The 21,241-nt window shown below is 40.5% G+C and overlaps 2 protein-coding genes across 2 annotated transcripts in view; both read right to left on the reverse strand.

Annotated features, from left to right (window-relative positions):
- Window positions 1-2,902: 2,902 nt before the first annotated feature.
- exd3 (exonuclease 3'-5' domain containing 3) overlaps window positions 2,903-21,241 on the reverse strand; it is a 39,945-nt gene continuing 21,606 nt past the window's right edge. The window contains exons 19-20 of the mRNA XM_006788722.3: window positions 4,158-4,224; window positions 2,903-4,010 (exon numbers count right to left, since the gene is read on the reverse strand). Coding sequence (XP_006788785.2) covers window positions 3,655-4,010; window positions 4,158-4,224 — 423 coding nt within the window. The 3' untranslated portion in view covers window positions 2,903-3,654. The remainder of the gene's footprint in view (window positions 4,011-4,157; window positions 4,225-21,241) is intronic.
- The window catches only part of LOC148102161 (uncharacterized), an 8,352-nt gene continuing 8,141 nt past the window's right edge, over window positions 21,031-21,241 (reverse strand). The window contains exon 8 of the mRNA XM_087844426.1: window positions 21,031-21,241. This exon is cut by the window's right edge and continues 1,176 nt beyond it. The gene's annotated coding sequence lies outside the window, so the exon portion shown is untranslated.

A 21,241-nucleotide genomic window follows, 5' to 3' on the forward strand; every position in this document is an offset into this window, starting at 1 on the left:
CTATATACACCACCAATAAAACCTCTATGAGAAAGCAGTACAAAAACTGATAAAAACATCTCTTTCAAACGTACCTATTAAATTCCACTATGCTGTTTGACAATGTGTCAACGTGTTTTTACCTTCCTCTGACCCCACAGCCCATTGTTCCTTCAGTGGGCTGGTTTCAGTCATTATGCAAATGTACTGTTTATAAGATTGGGGAAACCTGCAGTCAGCTGAGACTGAAGAAGCCACTTGGATGAGTGATGAAACGTTTCTCCCACAAAACGCTACGTCCAGATGAATAGAATCAACTTTTGGAGGTTTTTACCTTCAGTTTAGTTTCAGGTAGCTTCCACAGAGTATTTTTAAGCTTACTTTTTAAAAATTCAATTTCACTTTTGACTTTACCTTGTGGATAATTTGCGTTACGATGCTCAGAAAAATAGAATAAATTAACAGTGACAACAAATACTTGAAACAAAGTCCCTTCTTAGACGTCCCAGATTTAGTAACACATGCACTAAAAGGTGCACAGGCTTCTTGTTTTGAGAAATGTGACCAAATTAACAAATTAAGTCTAGTTTTATCTTCAGTCTAAAATGATTTCTTTCATGTAGTTTTTGGTTTAGTTTTAGTTAACTATATTAACTTTCTTCCATAAGATTTACCCATAGGACACAGAGGCGGGAGATTCTGATGTGGACCAGCATCTCACCCAGCACTCACAACAACGAATGGTTAACTTCCCACTCACTGCCATAGACACCCACTTTAACATTCTTCAGAAGTGACGGCACTTATAATGTCCCTACAGATGACTGCATTAGGGATGGTGTAGGATTACTTGCTGCAACAAAAGCCCTAAGCCTACATTTTTGCACAGGCCTTTAAAGTCGTGTAGCTGGCCTGTTATTCACACATGAAAAGCTAAAGTGTCAATTTTCTCTAAATTATGTGAATCTTTTCGCCTTTATCTGATTGGACAGTGAAGATTTTTCAAATAGGAAATATGGTGGAAGATATGTAGCAAAGGTGCCTAGGTCAGAATCAAACCTGCACTTGTGCATTGAGCCTTGCAGCATATGGTCACCTGCTCAACCAGGTGAGCTAAACTAAATCCCCAAAAAACTGAAATTAGGAGATCTGAGAGAGGACTGTTAAGGGACATCTGGTCGAGGCTTCCAAAGAAACCATCAGCAATTTTTTTTAAGTATACCTGTTAAACTGAAACTATCTAATCAGCCAATCACATGGCAGCAACTCAGTGCATTTAGGGATGGAGACGATCAAGATGACACACTGAAGGTCAAACCAAGCATCAGAATGGGGAAGAAAAGCAATTTAAGCTCTGAATGTGGTTTTGTTAGTGCCAGACGGGTTAGCCTGAGTATTTCAGAAAAATGCTGACCTACTTGGATTTTCCCACACAACCATCTCTAGGATTTCCAGAGAAGTCAGGAGGAGAATGACCAAACTGCATTGAGCTGATAGAAAGGCACATCCAAAGTATGCAGAAGAACATCTCCACATGAAAATATCCAACCTTGAAGCAGATGGTCTACAGCAGCACAAGACCAGAATGGGTGCCACTCTGTAGCTAAATGCAGGAAATTGAGGGTACAATTTGTATGTTCTCACCAAATATGGACAACAGAAGACTGGAAAAACTTTGGCTGATGAGTTTCAATTTCTGCTGAGGTATTCGGATGGTAGGGTCAGAATTTGGTGTAAACAGCATGAAAGCACGGGTCCATCCCGCCTTGTATGAACTGGTAATGTTCAGGGGGTATTTCTGTCACACTTTGGGCCCATTAGTACCAACTGACCATGGTTTAAATGCCACATCTGAGTATTGCTGTTGACCATGTTCATCCTTTTATGATCACAGTGTACTCATCATCTTGTGCACTTTTTCTAGCACATTAACATGTCCAAACGCTCTAATAACCTCACACTGGTCTCTTGAACATGACAATGAGTTCACTGTATTCAGATGGCCTCCAGAGTCACCAGATCCTCAATTCAAGTACCTTTAGGATGTGATGCTTTCGCATAGAGCAAAATCTCAAAGGAATTCCAGCACCTTGTAGAATCCATGTCACAAACAATTAAGACAGTTCTGAAAGTCAAAAGGGGTCCAATCCAAAACTAGAAAGGTGTACCTAATAAAGTGTCTCATGAGTATATTTCCAGCATTTGTTGCAGTTAAATTTAGGTTGCTGAGCTCTCTGAAAACTCCCAGCATGTCAAGTCCTAGGAGTTTCAGCTAACACAAATTTAACACTTTACATCTGAAAGCTCAGCATGGTTACTCATGGCATGATAAACCAAGCTATAGCGTGCATGTTCTGGAGCATCAAGTTTCATCCTGAGATACCAACCTCCAACTTTTCTTCTGCAGCTGTCGTTGTTCCTGAAAACACATTTACCTCAGTGATTCACAGTATGGTCCGTCTTTGAAAATTACTGTCAGTAAAATTAAGAGCACATCTGGCTATAGTTAGGGATTCTTAGATTTTATGACTGTAAAAAGACTAACTAAGCCTTCTGGTGTAGCTTCATGTACTTTCCTCAGCAAAAAAACATCAGAAAATCTTTAATTGCAGAGCTTCCAAAACCTATTTGAACATTTTGGGAAATCTAATTGTCTGGAATCACACAAATTCACAGTGGGAAGGAGTATGAGAAAATGTGAGGGGATTCTGCTGGTATGTGCTGGGTTACTCTGTGACCCCACTAAAAAACAAAACAAAACAAAAAACCCAACACACGTGCTACACCTGACAGACACGGCTGAAGCTCGGATAATCCCATCAATCTGTCCACCCTCACTCCTTTACCATCTGCTTTGTGAATTTAGAAACATACTGAAAACAAAAACATCTGGTGAAAGTAAACAACTGCAAATTCTTACACATTAAGAAAGGAGAGGAAAAAAACCTCTCTTTATTAAAACACACATTTAAACATTTAAATATTACAAGAATGTAATCATAAAAATGTATCGTACCACTGGGTACTAAAACGGCCAAGGAACTGACCTTATCGCCACCTACCAGGGCGTTCAAGTCAAAACAATAAAAACCAGTTTCCACAGGATGTGACCTCATAAACTGCTGAATGGAACAAACTTAGGATTGATGCACATGTTTACTTTCTTAAAGAATTAACTCTTTCGATTTCAAAGTATCACAATGCAAACCATTTCTTAGGTATAATACAGTTTATAACAAATATGGTCAGGTCTAAATGCGATCACTCTATTGCCTGTCTGAAATGTAAATGATTTTTTAAACTGTTATAAACACAAAATATTTAAACATTTTCAAAATATTCCCATCTGAAGAAAAATTGGTGGCTTAAAAACAAAAATAAAGCCTTCATTCAATGCTCACTGAGAGGCAATCTGTTGATCCAGGTGTAAAAAAAATAATAATAAGAAGAATTGTTTCCCGTTTGACTTTGACTAATTTATTTAAAGTTAATTACATGTGGGTAAATGTTACTGTATTTTAAGAGCCCAGACCCAACTTTACTTTCAGGAAAACTATGGAAGAGTCGGTATTGAAACTTGAACAGGAACTTTCCTCAATGTGCAGAGGGGCATGGGTTCTTACGGGATAAGACAGCTGAATGCCAAAATCTTCATGTAAACTGACTCTACAACAGTCAATTCTGCTGAGCAGCTGTAATGGGCACTGCAGCAGATTCATTGTCCTTGTCTGAAATGTGCAAGACCTCCTGAAACATTGAGAGGACACGGCCAAAATGAGAGCCCTCCCAGAACACCTTGCCACATCTGGTGCAGACGTAGAAGAGAGGGATCCTTGGCAGGAGGGTAGGGGGCACGGTGTGAAGCTGAATAGGCGCGCCCCCGGGAAAGGTCAGGGTGTCAGGGTCCAGCCCTGAAAGGGAGGCCCAGCGACACTGAAGAGCATACCTGGGGAGCTTTGGGGTCAAAATGTCATCGTGCTTCTCCTCTTCCTGGTGCATTAGGTCAGTGTTGTCCTGGTCTGATAGGAGTCCTACAAAAAAAATGATTTCTTTATTCTTAAAGGGAAAAGAAAGTAAGGTTATCAATGGTGAGACAAACAGCTGCAGACATGTAGATTTATCCTTAAATGCTTTAGGAAGTATAGCCTTTCCTATAATACTGTGTGAGTTTGACAAACCTTTCTTTTTAAGCATCCCGACCATATCGTCTCGTGGCACTGCTACATACTGATCACTGTTACATGCCTGGAGAAACAAAGAAACAGTCACCAGCAGCAGATATAAAAATTTAAAAATGTGGAAAAAAGAAAATATTCTCCCCCGTTTACAAGCTTGTCGCAAATGTGGCCATTTGTACTCTAAATGCTGACACCATTAAAAATCTTTATTGATTTGAGCTTTATTCTTGATGGATGACGTGACAAAAAAACTCCTTACTAGCACAATATCACAAAAAAACTTTCATATTCATTTTCATGATAGCTGACTGGTGGCTGTCATTTTGCTGTTATTTTGGTGGGTGTAATGTAGGCTGAGCAAATGTGTCAGAAAGTGCAACGGCCGCCACAAACGACATTACCATTTCCATGGCCATCTCCAAAAACAACACAATAACACGCATAATAAATAAAATAGAGAACAATGTGTCTGCTGTAGGGATTTGACATTTTTATGATGGTGGAGGAGAGCTCTGACCAACATGTCAGTTAAAAAAAGAAAAAATGTAGTGGCGATTAAGGACACAGTATGACTCACACTCATCTAACCAGGGATCACTGAGCAGTTTAGATGTACATGTGTTGACAACAATCAGGACGCAACTAAAATTATAGCCATAGGCTCTCTGAGTGACGCAGAAAAACAAATGCTTTGCTATGTAGCAGGCTCGATTACAGTAATGCTCTGATAGAAAAATGTTTTGCATCACCTATAATTGATTGAGAAATATTCAAAGCACATTACACCAGTTCTGAAGTCTATCCACTGGCTGCCTCTCAATTTCCAAAATTATTTTCTTTTACTTGATGGATTCCCTCGTGTATATGAACCAGCACAGGGTTTCAGGTCCTCCACAACCTGAAAAGTCTGCCAGAGGAGCTGAGAGCAGCTGGAAGTCATGAAATCTTTAAACATAGACCTACCTATCTAGAAAGGCCTGGCTTTTAACTGAGCATGTGCTACTGATGTCAAAAACTTTTTTTTCTCTTACCATTTTATCATTTTGGATGTTTACTTTCCATCACATTACTTTATTTTTATTCACTGACTGTTTTTTTTTTTTTCCTCAAATTGTACATTTGATTCTATTTTATAATTATTTATCTTCTTATCTCTATTTAAAAATTTTCTATCTGTGTATTTTTTCTTTAATGTTATTTGCATCTTTATTCCAATTATAAGCTATTTATATTTTTTATTTATTTCTTGCTGTTTTGTCTTTAAGTATTTAAAATGGCTCATTATCCATATGAATTCATCTTTATTACTAATGGTTATTGCCTTGTAATCAGCTTCTCAGTGATCTGAGAAACACCTGGAACTGCACTACACTGCGTGAGAAATACTTTGTAAATGAAGCTTGACAGATCTGATTAACTGGTTGAATAAAGACAACTTTTTTTATTGACAGTGACAGTGATTATTCCCTTTGAGAGAAGTGGAGCCAATTTATGACAGAAAAATGACAGACATAACAGACATCTACTCCCCTCACTCTCTTTTTTTTTTTTTTGCCTTAACACGTTGATATACATTTAATATACAGACAGATGACATAAAAATAATCTAAAAGTACAGTGCAGTACCGAGTCACTCCTAACCCAGTATATGACACAGGATAATGATTACAGACTACAACCTAGGTTTGCTTCACATTGTAATGACCCAAAATACTTAAAACATCACCTTACCTTAAGTAATAAAAACCCACCAGAGTACACAGTAAATTCATAAATGGCTAACCTTAACAAACCGGCTTTAAAACACAAAGTTGCAGACCTATGTTAAAACACGGGAAAAATACAGGTCTGAGACGCTTGATAACTTGCGTTGATCTACTCGCACACTAGCAAAGACACATTTTTCTCAGGTTCTTGCTTTGGTGTGAAAGGCCATAAGTGTTACAGAATGATCAGATCTTTGTGTGTATAGACAGTGTTAACACCTCAGTAGCATTCACATGTTCGCATTATAACGTCCTTCCCTGATAAATGGAGAGACATTAGTGGCCTCTTGTGTGCCGGCCCCCAACTCAAAGACAGACACATGCACACATTTGTCTGTAAAACATCCTGACAGCATGTCAGCGCTAAAAGCCTTGTCAATACTTCAGGTCTCCGCCCAGTAAACAGCATTCTACTTAGAAGTGGGCTGTAAATCAAACCACTCGCACAAGAGTGATCCTTGACTAGTTCACTTAAGGTTTGCCTCTCTTCACCTGGGAAAATTCAGGACCATACATCCACTCAAAACAATAGCAAGTCATCTCATTTGTGTGCACATGTAGAGCAATGTTAGCCTTTGTGGTGACAGAGGACATGCAGGGAAAAGAGGGGAAGAAACACTGGAGGTGTGGGAATAGTAGAGGTGTAACCATCTGTCTTGTCTGTGCGAATGAAGCTTACTTCTCCCTGGCTGCATGCATGAACTCCTCTTTGTATGCTGAATTACACGCATACACAAAACCACGTAACATGCAAAAACACACACACACACACAGACAGACAGACAAAAATTAACCGCACAGATAAAATATTTCACAATTTGCACAGGCTACACTACACTGAGCATACAAACCGCATGCACACAGATGCTAACAGCACATACACATGGTTGACACATACGACTGTGGCGGCAGCCAGGAAAACAGACCGAGCTATTTGCTCAGCTCAAAGTTTCCCAGAGTTGAGCAAGCCAGAACCTGCTCTGAACTCTCAAAGCTAAGCCACGGACGGGCAGGCACACACGCACATCGTCTCACACACACGCAACCTGGATGAAAATGATTCTATAATTAATCAGAGATCCTGCAGAGCTCTGTTAGACAAATGAGCTAAGTACGAAGTATTTTCTTTTTTCAATTTGTCACATTAGCAGATGTGCTGATAAGAAAAATGACTCTCCGACAGCTGGTGTTTCTTTATCCTACATCATTACTTAACTAGCAGAATTTTCAGGTATGCAGCTGTCACACAGGGAATAGGCTTCATCAAACCATTTCAAGTACAAAATTCAAAAGGTTCTTTATTATCACTATGCGGTCACACAACGAAATTCTTAAAGCCAGACAGTATTTAAAACACAGACAGACACACAGCAAATAAGCATGCACAATAAAGAAACCTTAGAAGGTACCAAAAACATACAAAGTTGACTCTGCTCGTTTGGACATGGCATTCTGCAGGTTAGTCAGACACCATGACTTTATTTTCTTGTTTGGTTTTTAAACAAAAGGTGTGAAGATGCAAAAGCTCGACACTTACTGCAAATCATCAGAATCTCCCTACAATACTGGCTGTACTAAACTGCAATGAGGAAATTTTTTGGGGGGGGGGGGCTTTTTGGTACAATGTCTAATAATATTTCAATACTAGCTTTAGCATGCCACTAGGCTCTTCTACTTAAAACCCAGACGAGTGACTAATGATCAAAGGACCACCAAAAGTGAAATTGGCAATTCATAATTTTTTTTTAAAACAATTTAGATTTTTTTAAATTGAAAGCTCTAGAAAGTTTTAGGCAGGTACTACACTGAGCTGCTCCGGCCTTTGTTCCATGTTTTTTCAGGGAATCTAAGGCACTCTCACACTCTGAACGTCCCTTACTGTGACAACAAAGGCCATCTAAAGTCTGATACTGTGTTTTAAAGGACGGGATGTGGTGGGAAAAAAAAGAAAAGAGTTAAGAAAGTGAGGACAGCAGAGAGGAGGTTGGGTGGAGGTGGTGGTGGGACTTTTTCCCCTAACGTGCTCAAACACACACACAGCACTGGCTCTGTATGCAGCTCCCATGGGAAAATCCTAGACCAATCTCAATAGGCGGTGCTTTTAGGGCTGATGCCGGTCACATGATCACAGCAGCCAATTGGACACTAGTGATTTGATTCAAATTGTGGTAAGTCAGGTAAAGGACAGCGTGGGAACTGGAGAGGAGAGGAGTGAAAGGGGAGCACAAACTGCATCATCATCTCCCTTTGGAAAGGTTCTCACTGAAGTCTTTATGTAAACTTCAAATCTGAGTAAAGGTTAAAAAATACTTAAGATTCCACTGTCAGAGGTTGCTGTGGTCTAAAGCATATACGCTGTATGTAAGAAAGGAACTTTTTTTCCTCTCCTTTTTTTCAAGAAACTTAAAAACTCTTCCCAAGGAAAGCAAAAGAAAACATTGATGACCAGAGATTCATTGTTCCCACATCTGGGAAGTTCTGCTCTGTTTGAATCCCCTGTCATTTCCTTGAGCAGACATAAAATGTTGTTACTCCTGTAAGATTATGTAGATTTATTTTAAGTTGGATTTTATGCTAATCTTGGAAACAATCTGACTCAGACTGCTGTAGAAACGTGAGATTGATGAGCAAGCAAAAGCTAACAGACCATAGTCCCAAGGTCATGCTATGCAATGGGAACCCATCAGACAGTCTCTTGATTTAGCTTCCAAAGGCAACAGTCTATTTTCTGACTGTCTAGCATAAGCAGTCAGTTGGTAATTGTCTGCAAATGACAATAAATAAACAAATAAATACAAATTTAAAAAAGCTAAATCATCACCTGAACACAGCTAAAAGGGATCTAATGCACTTCACCCCTCATTTGCTTTCCACTGTTTATCTGCAATCAACCAAAACCTGCTGAAACATGATTTATCAATGGCACTAGGACTACAAACAGACAAAAAGAAAACCAGAAAGTTTTGCCAACAAAAATTGTCCTTTATCTACACATTCTGTTTATGAATGTCGTCAGAGAGTTTGCACAAGTTCGTGACAGAAGAAAAGAGTGGAAACACTTTCATTAAGCTGAGAAAAGACCAGCAGAATTTTAGTGTTAATCATTAAATGAAAATCTTATCATTGAGGGTAAAATAAAGCCTGAGGCACTGTAACGCCATTTACTTAGGTGCTGAGAAAAAAAACATACACTCTGACAATATGATTTCTATTAAATGATCAAATAATTAGTGAAGGCTTTATTTAAAAAATGTACTCACAAAGAGAACAAGTTGCTCTGGACTTTAATTTTTGTGTGTGTTACCACAATACACCTGATTAATATGAAGGGAAACTGATAAATATTAGTGAATTAAGATGGTTTGTACACAGCCTGTTAATCAGAACATGGGCATAAATTACTTAAAATGAAGAGAATAAAGTGCTTAATTACATGGAGAGAGAGCAAAAATGTCTGAAAACAAGCAGTAAACAACAAATAATAAGTCCATCTGAATTAAAAACAGAGCAAAGCACATCTTTGAATTTATATGTAGGTATAATGCATATTTGTTACATTGCTATTGTTCCTTAAAACACACCTATTACTTAATTTCACTTTCGTAGACAGATGCCCAAAAACTCTTCCTGTATACTACATTATCTAAACCTCTAAGGATTGTTTCTCCACTGCTGCAGCATGAGGGAGATACTGCAGTGACCCGTTAACTTTACTTTCCCACAGTATCCTGCGGGTGTCTGGCCAGTATCTCAGTCTGACAGCCTGAGGTAATTACCAGCTCTCCTAACTAACCACTACCACCTGACAGCAACTTGAACTTGGACCACAGCAGAGCCTGCCCGGGCTTGACATCACACACACCTTCCTCTGACTCACCTCACCCCTCTCTCTCTCTCACACACACACACAAATTTATATACGCCGCACAGGCATGGAGAAGATGTAAAAACTCACATGGAAGTCATAGACCTTCCCTGAGTCATCTTGCACCCACTCACTTCACCTGCATGACGCACAAATTATAGAAGTCTTTCTTAATGTTCCCAAGAATACAAATTACAAAATATGACATGAATATGACATGACTGTGGTAATTGTGCTCTTAACTGCATCTTGAGCAGAGTCAGAGCTCAACAGCTGCCAAGTGGAAAAAGGTCGTTCACTATAGTGGCAGTTTGTTCTGTATTTAACAAGATGTGATCGAGTTTATTAACCAGCCCATAAAATAATAATAGAATTTAAAAATTTCCCCTGTAAGATTATCTTCTCAGGCACTTCGAAGGTCACTGCTGCTGACTGTGTGCTCCGTGACTTCACTACAGTAAACGGGCCCAAATTTTCTGTGGAGGATGATGGTGACGTGAGACGCATCTCCAGTTTTCAACGGAAGAGTCTGAATTTTTCAAGTCCAGAAAAAGCACATCATGCAAACAGAAGTGTGCTCATCAGGGTTGTTAGTATTATTATTATTATTATTATTATTTACAATTGCATTATTGTGAATTCATCCGTCAGCGAAAACTAAGGGAGTTTTAGTGTAATCTTCAAAGCACCTGCACTTCTCTGTGGTACTTGCTAGCCTGTCATGCAGGACTTTTCGACCACACCAACAAAATGTTTTTGCCTCACCAGCTCTAGTCCCCATGAGAGTTTGTCATCTTCTCAAAATGAAACTCAAGTTAAAGAAACCCCTTTTTTACAACAGCGGAGGAGATCAAGCATGTAAACTTTTTGATCACAGCTGGTAACAGCAAACAGTTTGCACAATTTTGATGACATGACTTCTTTAATTCAGATTTTAATTTAATTACTGACAGTTAAAAAATTCATTTTAGATGCTGTATGCTCTGTATCTCAATTATAATGACAAACACAAAGGGGATACTCCCTATCTACTTAGCTTGTTTTTAAATCTTTCAAAACAGGTGTGCCACATGTTCCGATCTCAACTATTATTCTTCTTTTGGCCGTTCACTGGGAGGATCTATACAATACATCTTACTATAATGTACATACAGTTCGTCCACAATTCCTACCACTGGCTGCCAATGTGTTAAATTACCTTTTTTTTTGTAGTCCTTGTGTACCATTTAATAGTTTTTCTTTCTGTTTTATTGCATCATGATAAAGTTTGCATTAATGTACTTTTTTTTTGTACTTTTCTTGACAATATGTAAAGCAGGTTTTCTCTACTGCTTGTTTAGTCAATCTCCGTCATTCTTCTTAGTTCCTGTTTCAATCTCATGTCAACTTTGTTTTCCTACATTTGACCATTTTATCACTTTCCACTTGGTCTCAACAATTTACCTTTTACTTCCTTCCCTCTTTTACACTCTTAGTCCATCTTCATTAGTTCTTTTAAACGAGGTAATGCAGTCTTGCAGATAACAGTCTATCACACAAACAGCACATGCTTTCTCTTGGCACTGCACAGTCAGCTTGTTCTGTTCTTCTTCTTTAAAAAAAACCCGCATTCAACCTTCAACCTCTACCTCTATGTCTCCCACTGAACATATGTCTTCTCTCTTCTATCTCTTGAATGTCTTCATTGATGCTCCATATACCCTCTTACAGTGTTTTTTTCAATTTCCCTCTACTTCTCTGGTTGCTTCGCACCTCTAACCCCTTCCTTTCTTTTCTTCCCTAAGTACTCCTTTTTTCTTCTCAGATGCCAGATAGCTGGGGGCAGTCTAAGCCAAACAGCTCAGGAAAACAACCAGCTAAAAGGGTCCCTTGACAGTGTTGGGTAGTTGGCTTTGATGGAGGGATAAAAACAGCTTATTTTAAAAACATAAAAAGCACATGTATTTAAATGGATCAAACCTTTAAGCTTGATAGGCTGGTGTGTATTATTTATAATATATATATATATATATATTAAGTCCCATTTTTTAAATGGGACTTAATTTTAATTTAACTTTAAATCCTGTTATTTTAATGTTAGATGGGCTACACATCAAATGATGCATTAGATAAAACAATTGGCCTACTAAGTTAATTGGTTAATTATTATATCATTGTTGGCAATCTGTTTCCAAACTACAGCTAAAAGCTTAATTAATCAATAGGAAATTATCCTGCAAACAGTTCTGATAGTTAATTATTTGAATAAAAGGGGAAAAAGTAGAAATTCACTGGCGCTGTGTTTTTTAATTATCCTGTGATATGAATATGAATATTAGTAAAGGGAATACTGGATAGTTGGAGCACAATCACATACATGACACTTCAAGCAATTTTTCTGCATGGATATATTAATGTTACTGAAAGCACAGAACTGTATAGATCGTAGATGTGCATGTGATTATCATAGCTATGCTATAAGATACTTTTTATGTTACGGTAAGCACTTTCCTCTTCCTCCCATCTTTCTTTTGTTCTTGCGCTGTTGCCGAGGAGACAAATGGTGGGTTTTGTGGTGCTGTCACATGGGCAATTAAAGACAACTGGTTCTCCACAGTGCAGAGTATCCATGCCACTGTTAGCTGACATTTGTTCTTTTGAGACAAAAGTGGTGCTCCAAATGTTTTCCCGCCATCTGCTTAGGCGGCTTTATGTTTACATGTGCTTATACACTAAAACCATCTCAATGCACTCATTTTTCCCATGCCTTCACTGCACCCATTCACGCTGATGTTACGACATCCACAGCTTTCCTCGACATGCGCTGACAGTTCTCAAACTGTCACTACACCCACAAACTCAAACTGAAATTCCACCCACTGAATCAACCAACCTGAACTATATCTGCGTGCGCATACACATACACAGTCTCGTCATGGGAGAGCCAACAACAGACTCCTTTGCACAACATCTAGTGTTGCCGGTACATACTTCACCCTCCAGCGTTCCTCCTCACCCCTCCTCTCACTTTTACTTTTTTCCTAAGCTGTTCTTGATGTAGAAGAACGCGGGGAATGTTATTATAATGCAGAGTGATTCATCCAGGACTGTAAATACTGTCAGCAGTGGTGGCTGCTGCTGCTGGTCTGGTCTGTTGTCCTTTGAACTGATTTGAGGAAATGAAGAAGAAAAGATTCTCCCATGTGCTTTTGGACAGTCAAGGCGATAATCAAATTTGGAATTCAAATGGTTACATAATCAGACATGAGAGTTCCTTATCAAAAAACCAATAGTGGTGCATTATGTCCTGTCACAACAGGATTTAAGAAAAGCTCTACAGAGTTATCTAACTTTAAGTGTCATCTCACACCATCTTAAAGGACTGTGAAATATTACACAGATCATTGGTGGTGGAGACTTGCATACTGCCTGAGACAGAGTAGTCAGTAAACTGATTTCCCTTGCAATCTGATATACAGCCTTCAAATTAGCAAGATAAAACTTACTTTATTAGCACCACTGTAAAGGCTGCCCTTAACAGTCTTAAGAGAATTAAAGGTACTGTGTGTTTGTTTACAAAGGTATTAGGCTTTACAGCGTGGAGGACTGGAGGCTCAAAAGCAGTTCTCCAAAAAAAACAACAGTATATAGTCCTGTGGTGATGCTAACAGATCTAATGCTGATTTGTGAAAGAGCAGGTCTAAATAGGAAATGAAGTGACAGCGGAAATCATGGCGAAGGGGAGAAGCATGAAAAAAAACCACAAAACAAAACAAAACAAAAGACCAGTTTTTACATTTGTTTTACACAATTACAAAGAAGTTATTCGTACGTTACGACTTCTTGCTTGGAGAACAGCTGTTCCAAGTATTCTTGATAGTGCACTCAGATAACAGTAAACAAGTACAACATATAGATAGCGATCTGCAAAGCTGAGTGCAGACTCTAGGTAGTACCATCCCACTATGATGTCAGTCCTTTTAGACAAAATCAGTTTAAGTTATTGTTCTGTGTGAACACTTGTTGCATAATGTGGTCGCTCAGACCCAGGACCCATGAGTAGTTGTAGACTTGTTTTACATTATGTATGTTTGCTGCACTGTGCTGCTGTCCTTGTGTTCTCCATGCTTGTATGTATAGGCAAGTGGGTGTGTGCTAGCCACACCTGCAGCTAGGGCTGGGCCATATCATACCATTCATGGTAATACCGGTATAATGTTGGGCAATGATAAGAAAATGAAATATCGCAATAGAATATGGGTAAAACGCGCATGCGCAGTGCCTTTGTTTTCGTATGCACATGGAGGAAAAAGCGTGCCGGCGACGGAGAATGAGAAGAGCGAAAGTGGATCATTGAATGAAACAGATGAACCAGAACTGGTTTGTAAAAATGCTGCAACTTCAGTGGTGTGGAACTGGTTTAGCTTTCGTCCGTACACAACAAAGCACTATTTTTGGTAGAGCATGCTAGCGGGCCGTCGTTATTACCGTGTTTTTTGGAAAATACGGCACACTTAAAATCAATCCTTTGATTTTTCTGAAAATCGACAGTGCCCCTTATAATTCCGTGCGCCTTATGTTTGAATTCTGGTTGTGTTTACTGACCTCGAAACGATTTTATGTACACGGCGCTCGAAAATCTGTCAGACGTTTTAGTACAACTTTGCTAAGCTACGAAGCCGCACCGCTTGATGGATTGTCGGAGCATTACGGCTATCGTAGGCAGGAGCCTCGCGGAGTGATATATTGCGTGAGATTCCACGTCAGTGTTCTTTGTGAGCCAAGTTAAACGAGTGAATGCCCGCAGTGGTTGAGTGTCCTAAGGAGCGGAAGAGCACGGACTTCTGGGTGGAAGACACGACACGGGAGTCAAGGGAACACGGGGATTTATTATTCTGTGGATTATTTTTCCCCCCCAAAAAAAGTCTTATCTTTTCAAATGCTGTTATATCTCCCTCTGCATAATCTATGAATCTTCTGCACTGAAATCATTTTAAAATAGTGGTAAAACTGACATGAATGGATACTCGTGACCCCCAGCTTTGGCAAAAGTGGCTCAATGGGATAGGTTACAAAAAACAAGTGGTACACAACATGCAGAAATGGCGGATAGCGACAGCAGATGACTAAGATCAACTTTGTCGTCCAGTGCCATCCTCGAGGTACTGCGCAGCTGGCATAAAATTGCCATTATATGGCAGCTAAGTGACTACTGTGACTTTATTTATTTTGGGATCAAAACATAACTGCACTACCAACTAAGTGCTTTTGCTCTTATTTTAACTGGAAAAAAAGTTGATGATTCAATTTAAACTTAAAAGTCTTTAGTCCAAAAAATGTAACTGCTCATGTTCTACAACCAACTACATTTAATTCTGATGAACACATCAGGAACCCAGGAAATGGTTTGAGAGAAATGAAAAAGGAAAGAAAGACGATGGAAACGCAAAATCTGGTGACTCGGGAAAGAAATGAAAGAAAAGAAAACTGTCCTTAGGAAGGACTTTACTGGGATTCAAAAGGGCCAACTGGTTCGTAATGAGATACTATGACTGAGATGCTGACAAATATGTCATGTCATTACTGCTTCTCTGACTAGTTGATTGCTGAGGTTGGGTCCTGCATACTCGATCCAGACAGCAAGCTCAGTTAAACTACACAGACTATTTCCAGTAGTCTGAAGCGGACTATATCCTGTTTTGGGCAACATGTGAGAAAGGACAACTTGGTTACGCGTCTATCTGTGTCATCATAAATGTTATCAGGACAGACATAACTCACAGTGGACAGAATATGGGAGGCTGAGATAAAGGGAAATGAAAGAGGAAAAGGGCTCAGGGTTAAGTGGCAATAATGAGGATAAGACAGGAGAATATGTGTATGTGTGAATTCAAACTCACTTCAAAGTGTCTCTTGGAGCCTTGTTCATATCAACAGGAGACATAGGAGAGGCCCAGGGCATTAGAAAGGCAGGGAGGTAGAGGGGGAGGTTGAAAAAGGAGGGTTTGGGTAGAAAGGAAGCAGAACATGGTTGCAAACAAAGGCTGAAGAGAAAGAGAGGACTGAGGTGGAGGAGGGCAAGGAAGGGTTAAGCATAAGTGGGTTGGAGGTGAGAGGTTGGGGTATCTGGGTAGGTGAGAGGGAGGGGACTCACGGTGAAGGGGTTCACCTCTAGTGTGAATGTGATGAGGTAAAACCAAAAGAAAGGACTATGGAGAGAGTTCCTGTGTCATACACCCTCTTTATTTCCACCCTTCCTTCCCTTCTTCCCCTCTGGCCCTCTGTCCCCTTCCCTCCCTCCACTGCTGCACCCTCTCTGCGACCGGCCCCGGCAAATTCCCTAGGGCCAGGGGCAGTCCCCTTTCAGTCTCCAGTGACACAGTAATTAGAAGTGTGGGAACTGAATCCGTCCCTCACTCTGAGCTCCCGCACCCCTCACCACCCCCCAATGATCGCTTGCTCTCTCCTTTCGCTGGCCCTCACCCCCCACACCCCCTTACCAGCTCCCAGTTCCCACCTGGGGAACCTCAATTTTTGCACCTCAACTCAAGCTCTCGATCTCAGGAAATAGCATCTACCTAAAGAAAGAGCTCTCATATGGGTTATAGTCATTATCATATGCATCTAATATGACAGATACCTTAAATTACGTACAACTTATAAATACGACAACTTTACATATGCTAATGTTAGACCATTTTATTTGTATTTATTAAAAAAAATTTAAAGCACTGATTGACACTTGCCACCTGTGATCTTGATGGGAGCGTCGCATCACACACACTCACACACTCAAACCCATACCATTCATCCCCCCTCCCACCCCACCCCGTTTCACCCCCGCCTCCTCTACAGTCACATAGTCCCCTATCTCTTCGAACAGAGCAACGCTGTCTCTCCCGCTCTCCATCAAGCTCACCACCCCCTCCAACCCCCATTCGCTATCTCCACGGCGATAACCATGGGAACAGCAGCACTGTGGGAACGGGCCACCAGTTGACCAAAATAGACAGCAGGAAAATGGAGGGAAAGAAAGAAAGAAAGGGCTCCCTGCGTCCAAGGAGGCCCGTGAGTGTGCATTTCTGTGTGCACGTCTCGTATGTGTGTGTGGCATAGGAGGTCCATGGGATCATTCAGACAGACAGGTACTCAGGCACTCCACTCACCTCTGGTTTTCACCAGGAACAATGGGGACACTGGGTGGCTTGAGCTGTTACATTTATTCACAGATACACGGCTTCGGTTTGAGATGGTGGGACATGCTGAGATGCTTGTTCTCCTCATAATTTTAACGGTCCTACAACTACTAGATAGCTGTGTTGCACACAAAAAGGCAACGCCCTAACCACAAACACCCACACCCAAACAGCACAGTATTATTACACCATCACACACCCAGTCACACCCACAACCATGCACCTCTAAAGGAACACGTGCAATCGGTCTAATGAATGAATGAGATTGTTGGAATGGTTGGCATTCAAATACTGAAACAAGTTTGTGAACTAAAATGAAAGTACATAAACAAAGGCACACAAGTCTAATTACAGTCTCAGTTAATGTGAATAGCCAGGATAAGTAAGGCTACCATTATAGTTTACAGATTTAATTCATTTAATTTTAATTTTGTGTGGCAGGGGCAGGTAACCACAGCATAGCACACTTATAAGCAAGCACAAAACTACCACAGCTCATATTTTGTGTTTGCTATTTAGTTGTATTTGGTCCACATGCATTGCTCGTGGTCTCCATTAAGTACAAATGCATGCACACACACACTCCTCTGTCTTTATGGCTTTAACTAAAATGCTGGGATGCAGTTCCGATGAGAAACATTAGATGCTGGTTTTCCTTGGCCTCCAAGAGAAGGAAATGGGGAAAAGACGCAAGTGGCGCATCATCATCATCATCATCATCATATTTTTTTTTTTACCTAATGTGGGCTTAATTTTCCACTCCATTTATATCCTGCATCTTTCTCAGCAGCCCTGACATTCAAGTCTTGACTTCTACACTCATCTCCCTAAATTTCTGTCTATCTCTGCCTGATTTCTCCTTTTCCTTCTTTCCTTATTCCACTCACCACACATATCCCCTTTCTTCTTCTTTCAATCTCTCCGCTCTTTTCCGATTTCTACTGATCTATCTAATCTATCCAGAGTGCCTCCCCCTTTGCCTTTCCCAGGCCAAGTAGCCTGACCTCTCCAGCCTTCTACCTCTTTGCTCCCAGGAGTGAGGGGGTGTGTGCCTCTGACCATTCCCATCTGACTAGTACTTTCACTTTTAATCTGACTGTGTGTGTAACGGAGGAGACAGAACAAAACAAAGAGAATGTGTGTATGTCCCAAAGCAAACAGAGTCTAACTTCCTGACAGCATCGCATCACGCAAACTGCATGCTTTGGGAAGAACCACTGCAAGGCATAGTTTGAGGTTTTGAGGCCGAGTCGGCCTCGCATTCCAAAGACATAACACAATAACACACGCACACACAAGGAGTGAACAGGAACACAGCTCAGACATTTAAAAAACGTTCACAGTATATACAGGCCTCCACTGTGATTGTATTCACAGTTCTGCCCATGAGAATCAAGTAGAAACAAAACAGCAATACATCACCGGAGCGCCAACTTTGAAACACACACACACACACAGAATACCGTGGTTTAGTTCACAAGCCACAGACAGTGGGGGGTTACCATCCATTATCTCTGTCTCCATGAGGTTTAAATTCAAGTGTTGACACAACTCATTCTCGGAAACAGCATTCATGCACACGCACAAGCTTGGACTAACACACAATGTCCACACATGTACAGGATAGATGAGGTTATTGTTGTGAAGATATATAGGCCAGTGGTTCCCATTCCTGCTGGTTTTCTGTGCTATCAGCTAAGTCAACCACACTGAAAGTGCAAAAGAATTCATGACTGATAAAATTAAAAGCAGCTCTTGTGAAAGAAGTTCTGAAGCTCTTGCATCAGAGAGCACACAATCAGAAATTGTAATTTTTGATTAATTTGTAGAATTCTGGTAAAGATTTTTATGGGGTTTTTTGTCTTAACTGTCACAAAACTCTATAAACAGGAGACAGGAAGACACATGCAACTAGAGAATTTCAGTACCCCCACCCTTATGTGACACTAAGCACAGACAACAGACCACACACATTCATCATGCAGAGAGACAGCAATCATGAGCTGAACAGCAACTAAAATTATGCAGTTAGTAACCTAACATTAGGAAAATATAACAGGGAAGGATACACATAAATTGCTTCCAAGAATTCCTGCATGTCATAGGGGTTGTTGTAACTGTGAGCACAAAGGCGCCACAGTCAAGGTATCTCTTTATTTCAGATATTGTTTTTTATCAACCAGAATTGGTGACCTATATATGTGGAAACAATGCATTTGCAGAGAACACAGATGGTGATATGATATAGTAAAATGTTCTCAAGCCTACAAGCCTTCCAACTTGAAAATTGGGTAACACTGACAAGTGCATGGGGTTAAGTAGTCTTAAATCTATAAAAGAAAAAAGCACAGCCTCCATGTTTACGATTAAGTTATTTGTCCTAAGTAATCCTTATATTATTGGCTTAAGCATCAAGCCTCCCTCTTAATTCACAGCAATCAGATCGCAGTGCAAAAGAAGCTGTAGTTTTAAAATGATGAGCAGAAGTAGGTCATATGTCAAATTGCATGTCAGGAAACAAGGTTGCCTTAAAAGCATGACTGCACATGTAGGAGTCACCTAAAGCTCCCGAAGTGGGCTTGTGTGCCACAGAGATATGATAATAACAACCTTAACCCTCTCAGCTATTTCTCACTGGCAGGCATTAGCGTGGCTGACAAGAGTTCTTTATCACCGTGGTTGGGTGCAGCGCAGGCAGAATAAGCTTGGATGGCTTGCTATGTTATGGTGCATGTAGAGTGTGGGAGAATGATTTATGATTCACTAAGCTGCGAAGACCAAAGATCACATTTCACTATCGCAAGGGAAACCATTAAACCATGACCACAGACAGAGAGACAATCACACCAGCAGTATCTGGGAAAGGAAAGTGCAATTGTTAGCGCAAGTTCTCATAACATTTTTCTACAGTTACCGGTGGGACTTAACTTTTATTGATCAAAGAAAAGTATGTGGGTAATAGTTAAGGAGACCCAAGGAAGACAAATGCATGGGCACGTGTCATTTATGGAGAAACAACTTTTTTTTTTCTTTTAAAAGGTATTATCAATAAATCTTTGACCTACTTTTGCAACTGGTTTCTCTCAAGCACCAATTATACTTGCAGCCTGACTTTTAACCCTTAAGAAAACACATTTTGTGTTATATAACAGTGTATTAAAATGTGATTTTAATGATGAAAGGTCCATTCCCTGTGTGGTATTGTGGTCATTAGCTGACCTAAGGTTTGTTATTATAGTGCAAAGAATTCTCTGTCCCTTAGGAGACTATTTAGAAGCAGAGGGCAATCACTCACAGCAGCACAGTCTGGCTGTGCAGCTACTGTGCTCTGCAAAACATGAGAAACTTCCTCTTTCTCTGTGTATGTTTCAGAGGAAGGCATCAGTAAGTGGTTCCCTCTCCCTGAGCGGCAGGGGAAAGTAGACCCTCTCGAGTGCCTCTTGGCTTCCCCACCTCCCCCATGAGCCAATAACGCAGTCAGACAGACACACACACACACACACACGCACACACACACACAGTGTGGTTTCTCCTCTGGTGGGGAACATAAACAGGGCTGTCTGTCTGCAAGTGGAGAGCTAGTTCTCATGACATCACCACCCAGCAGGAATGCACTGCTCTGCCACGTCAAAGCCCCTCACACACACAAACGCTCGCACACATACACACAAAAGTACATGTTAAGTGATTTATGCACGTCCACATTTTCACAGGGAAATGTACCACATACAAAACATACACCCAAATGGCATTTTGAGCCATTTTCTCTCCTCTGGTATTTTCTTGCTGTGCAATTGTTTTTCCTCTCTCACTGCTCAGACATCCTCTTCCTCTGCATCTCCTCCCTTATCTTTATCACTTTGTTTTGCTCATTTTATCCTCGTAATTCCTAATTCCTATATATCTCCATTGCTTGTGCATCCCGTAGTGTCAGACCACACACAGACCACAGAAAGACAGATGAAGCCTGCGAAACAAAGACCCACGAAGCATGACAGAGAAAAGTATAACACTTGAAGACGGAGACGAAAGCTTCATCACCTTTGAGAAACGTTGTGTGTATTTGTATGTGTATGTGTGTATGTTTTGGGGGGTGAGGCGGGGGTACATGGGAAATTACGCACTACTTCATTGTATTGGTGTTTGGAGGAAAAGCCCTATTGAAGCTCTCCCTCCTTCCTTTTCACCTCTCTTCCTCCCTCACTAACTCTCTCCTCCCTTTTCCATCCCTCCATCACTTCCTGCCTCATCTTTTCCTTCCTAGCCATTTCCCCCTTG

This window comes from Neolamprologus brichardi, chromosome 7, assembly GCF_056152115.1.
Source record: "Neolamprologus brichardi isolate AB-2024 chromosome 7, ASM5615211v1, whole genome shotgun sequence".
NCBI lineage: Eukaryota > Metazoa > Chordata > Actinopteri > Cichliformes > Cichlidae > Neolamprologus > Neolamprologus brichardi.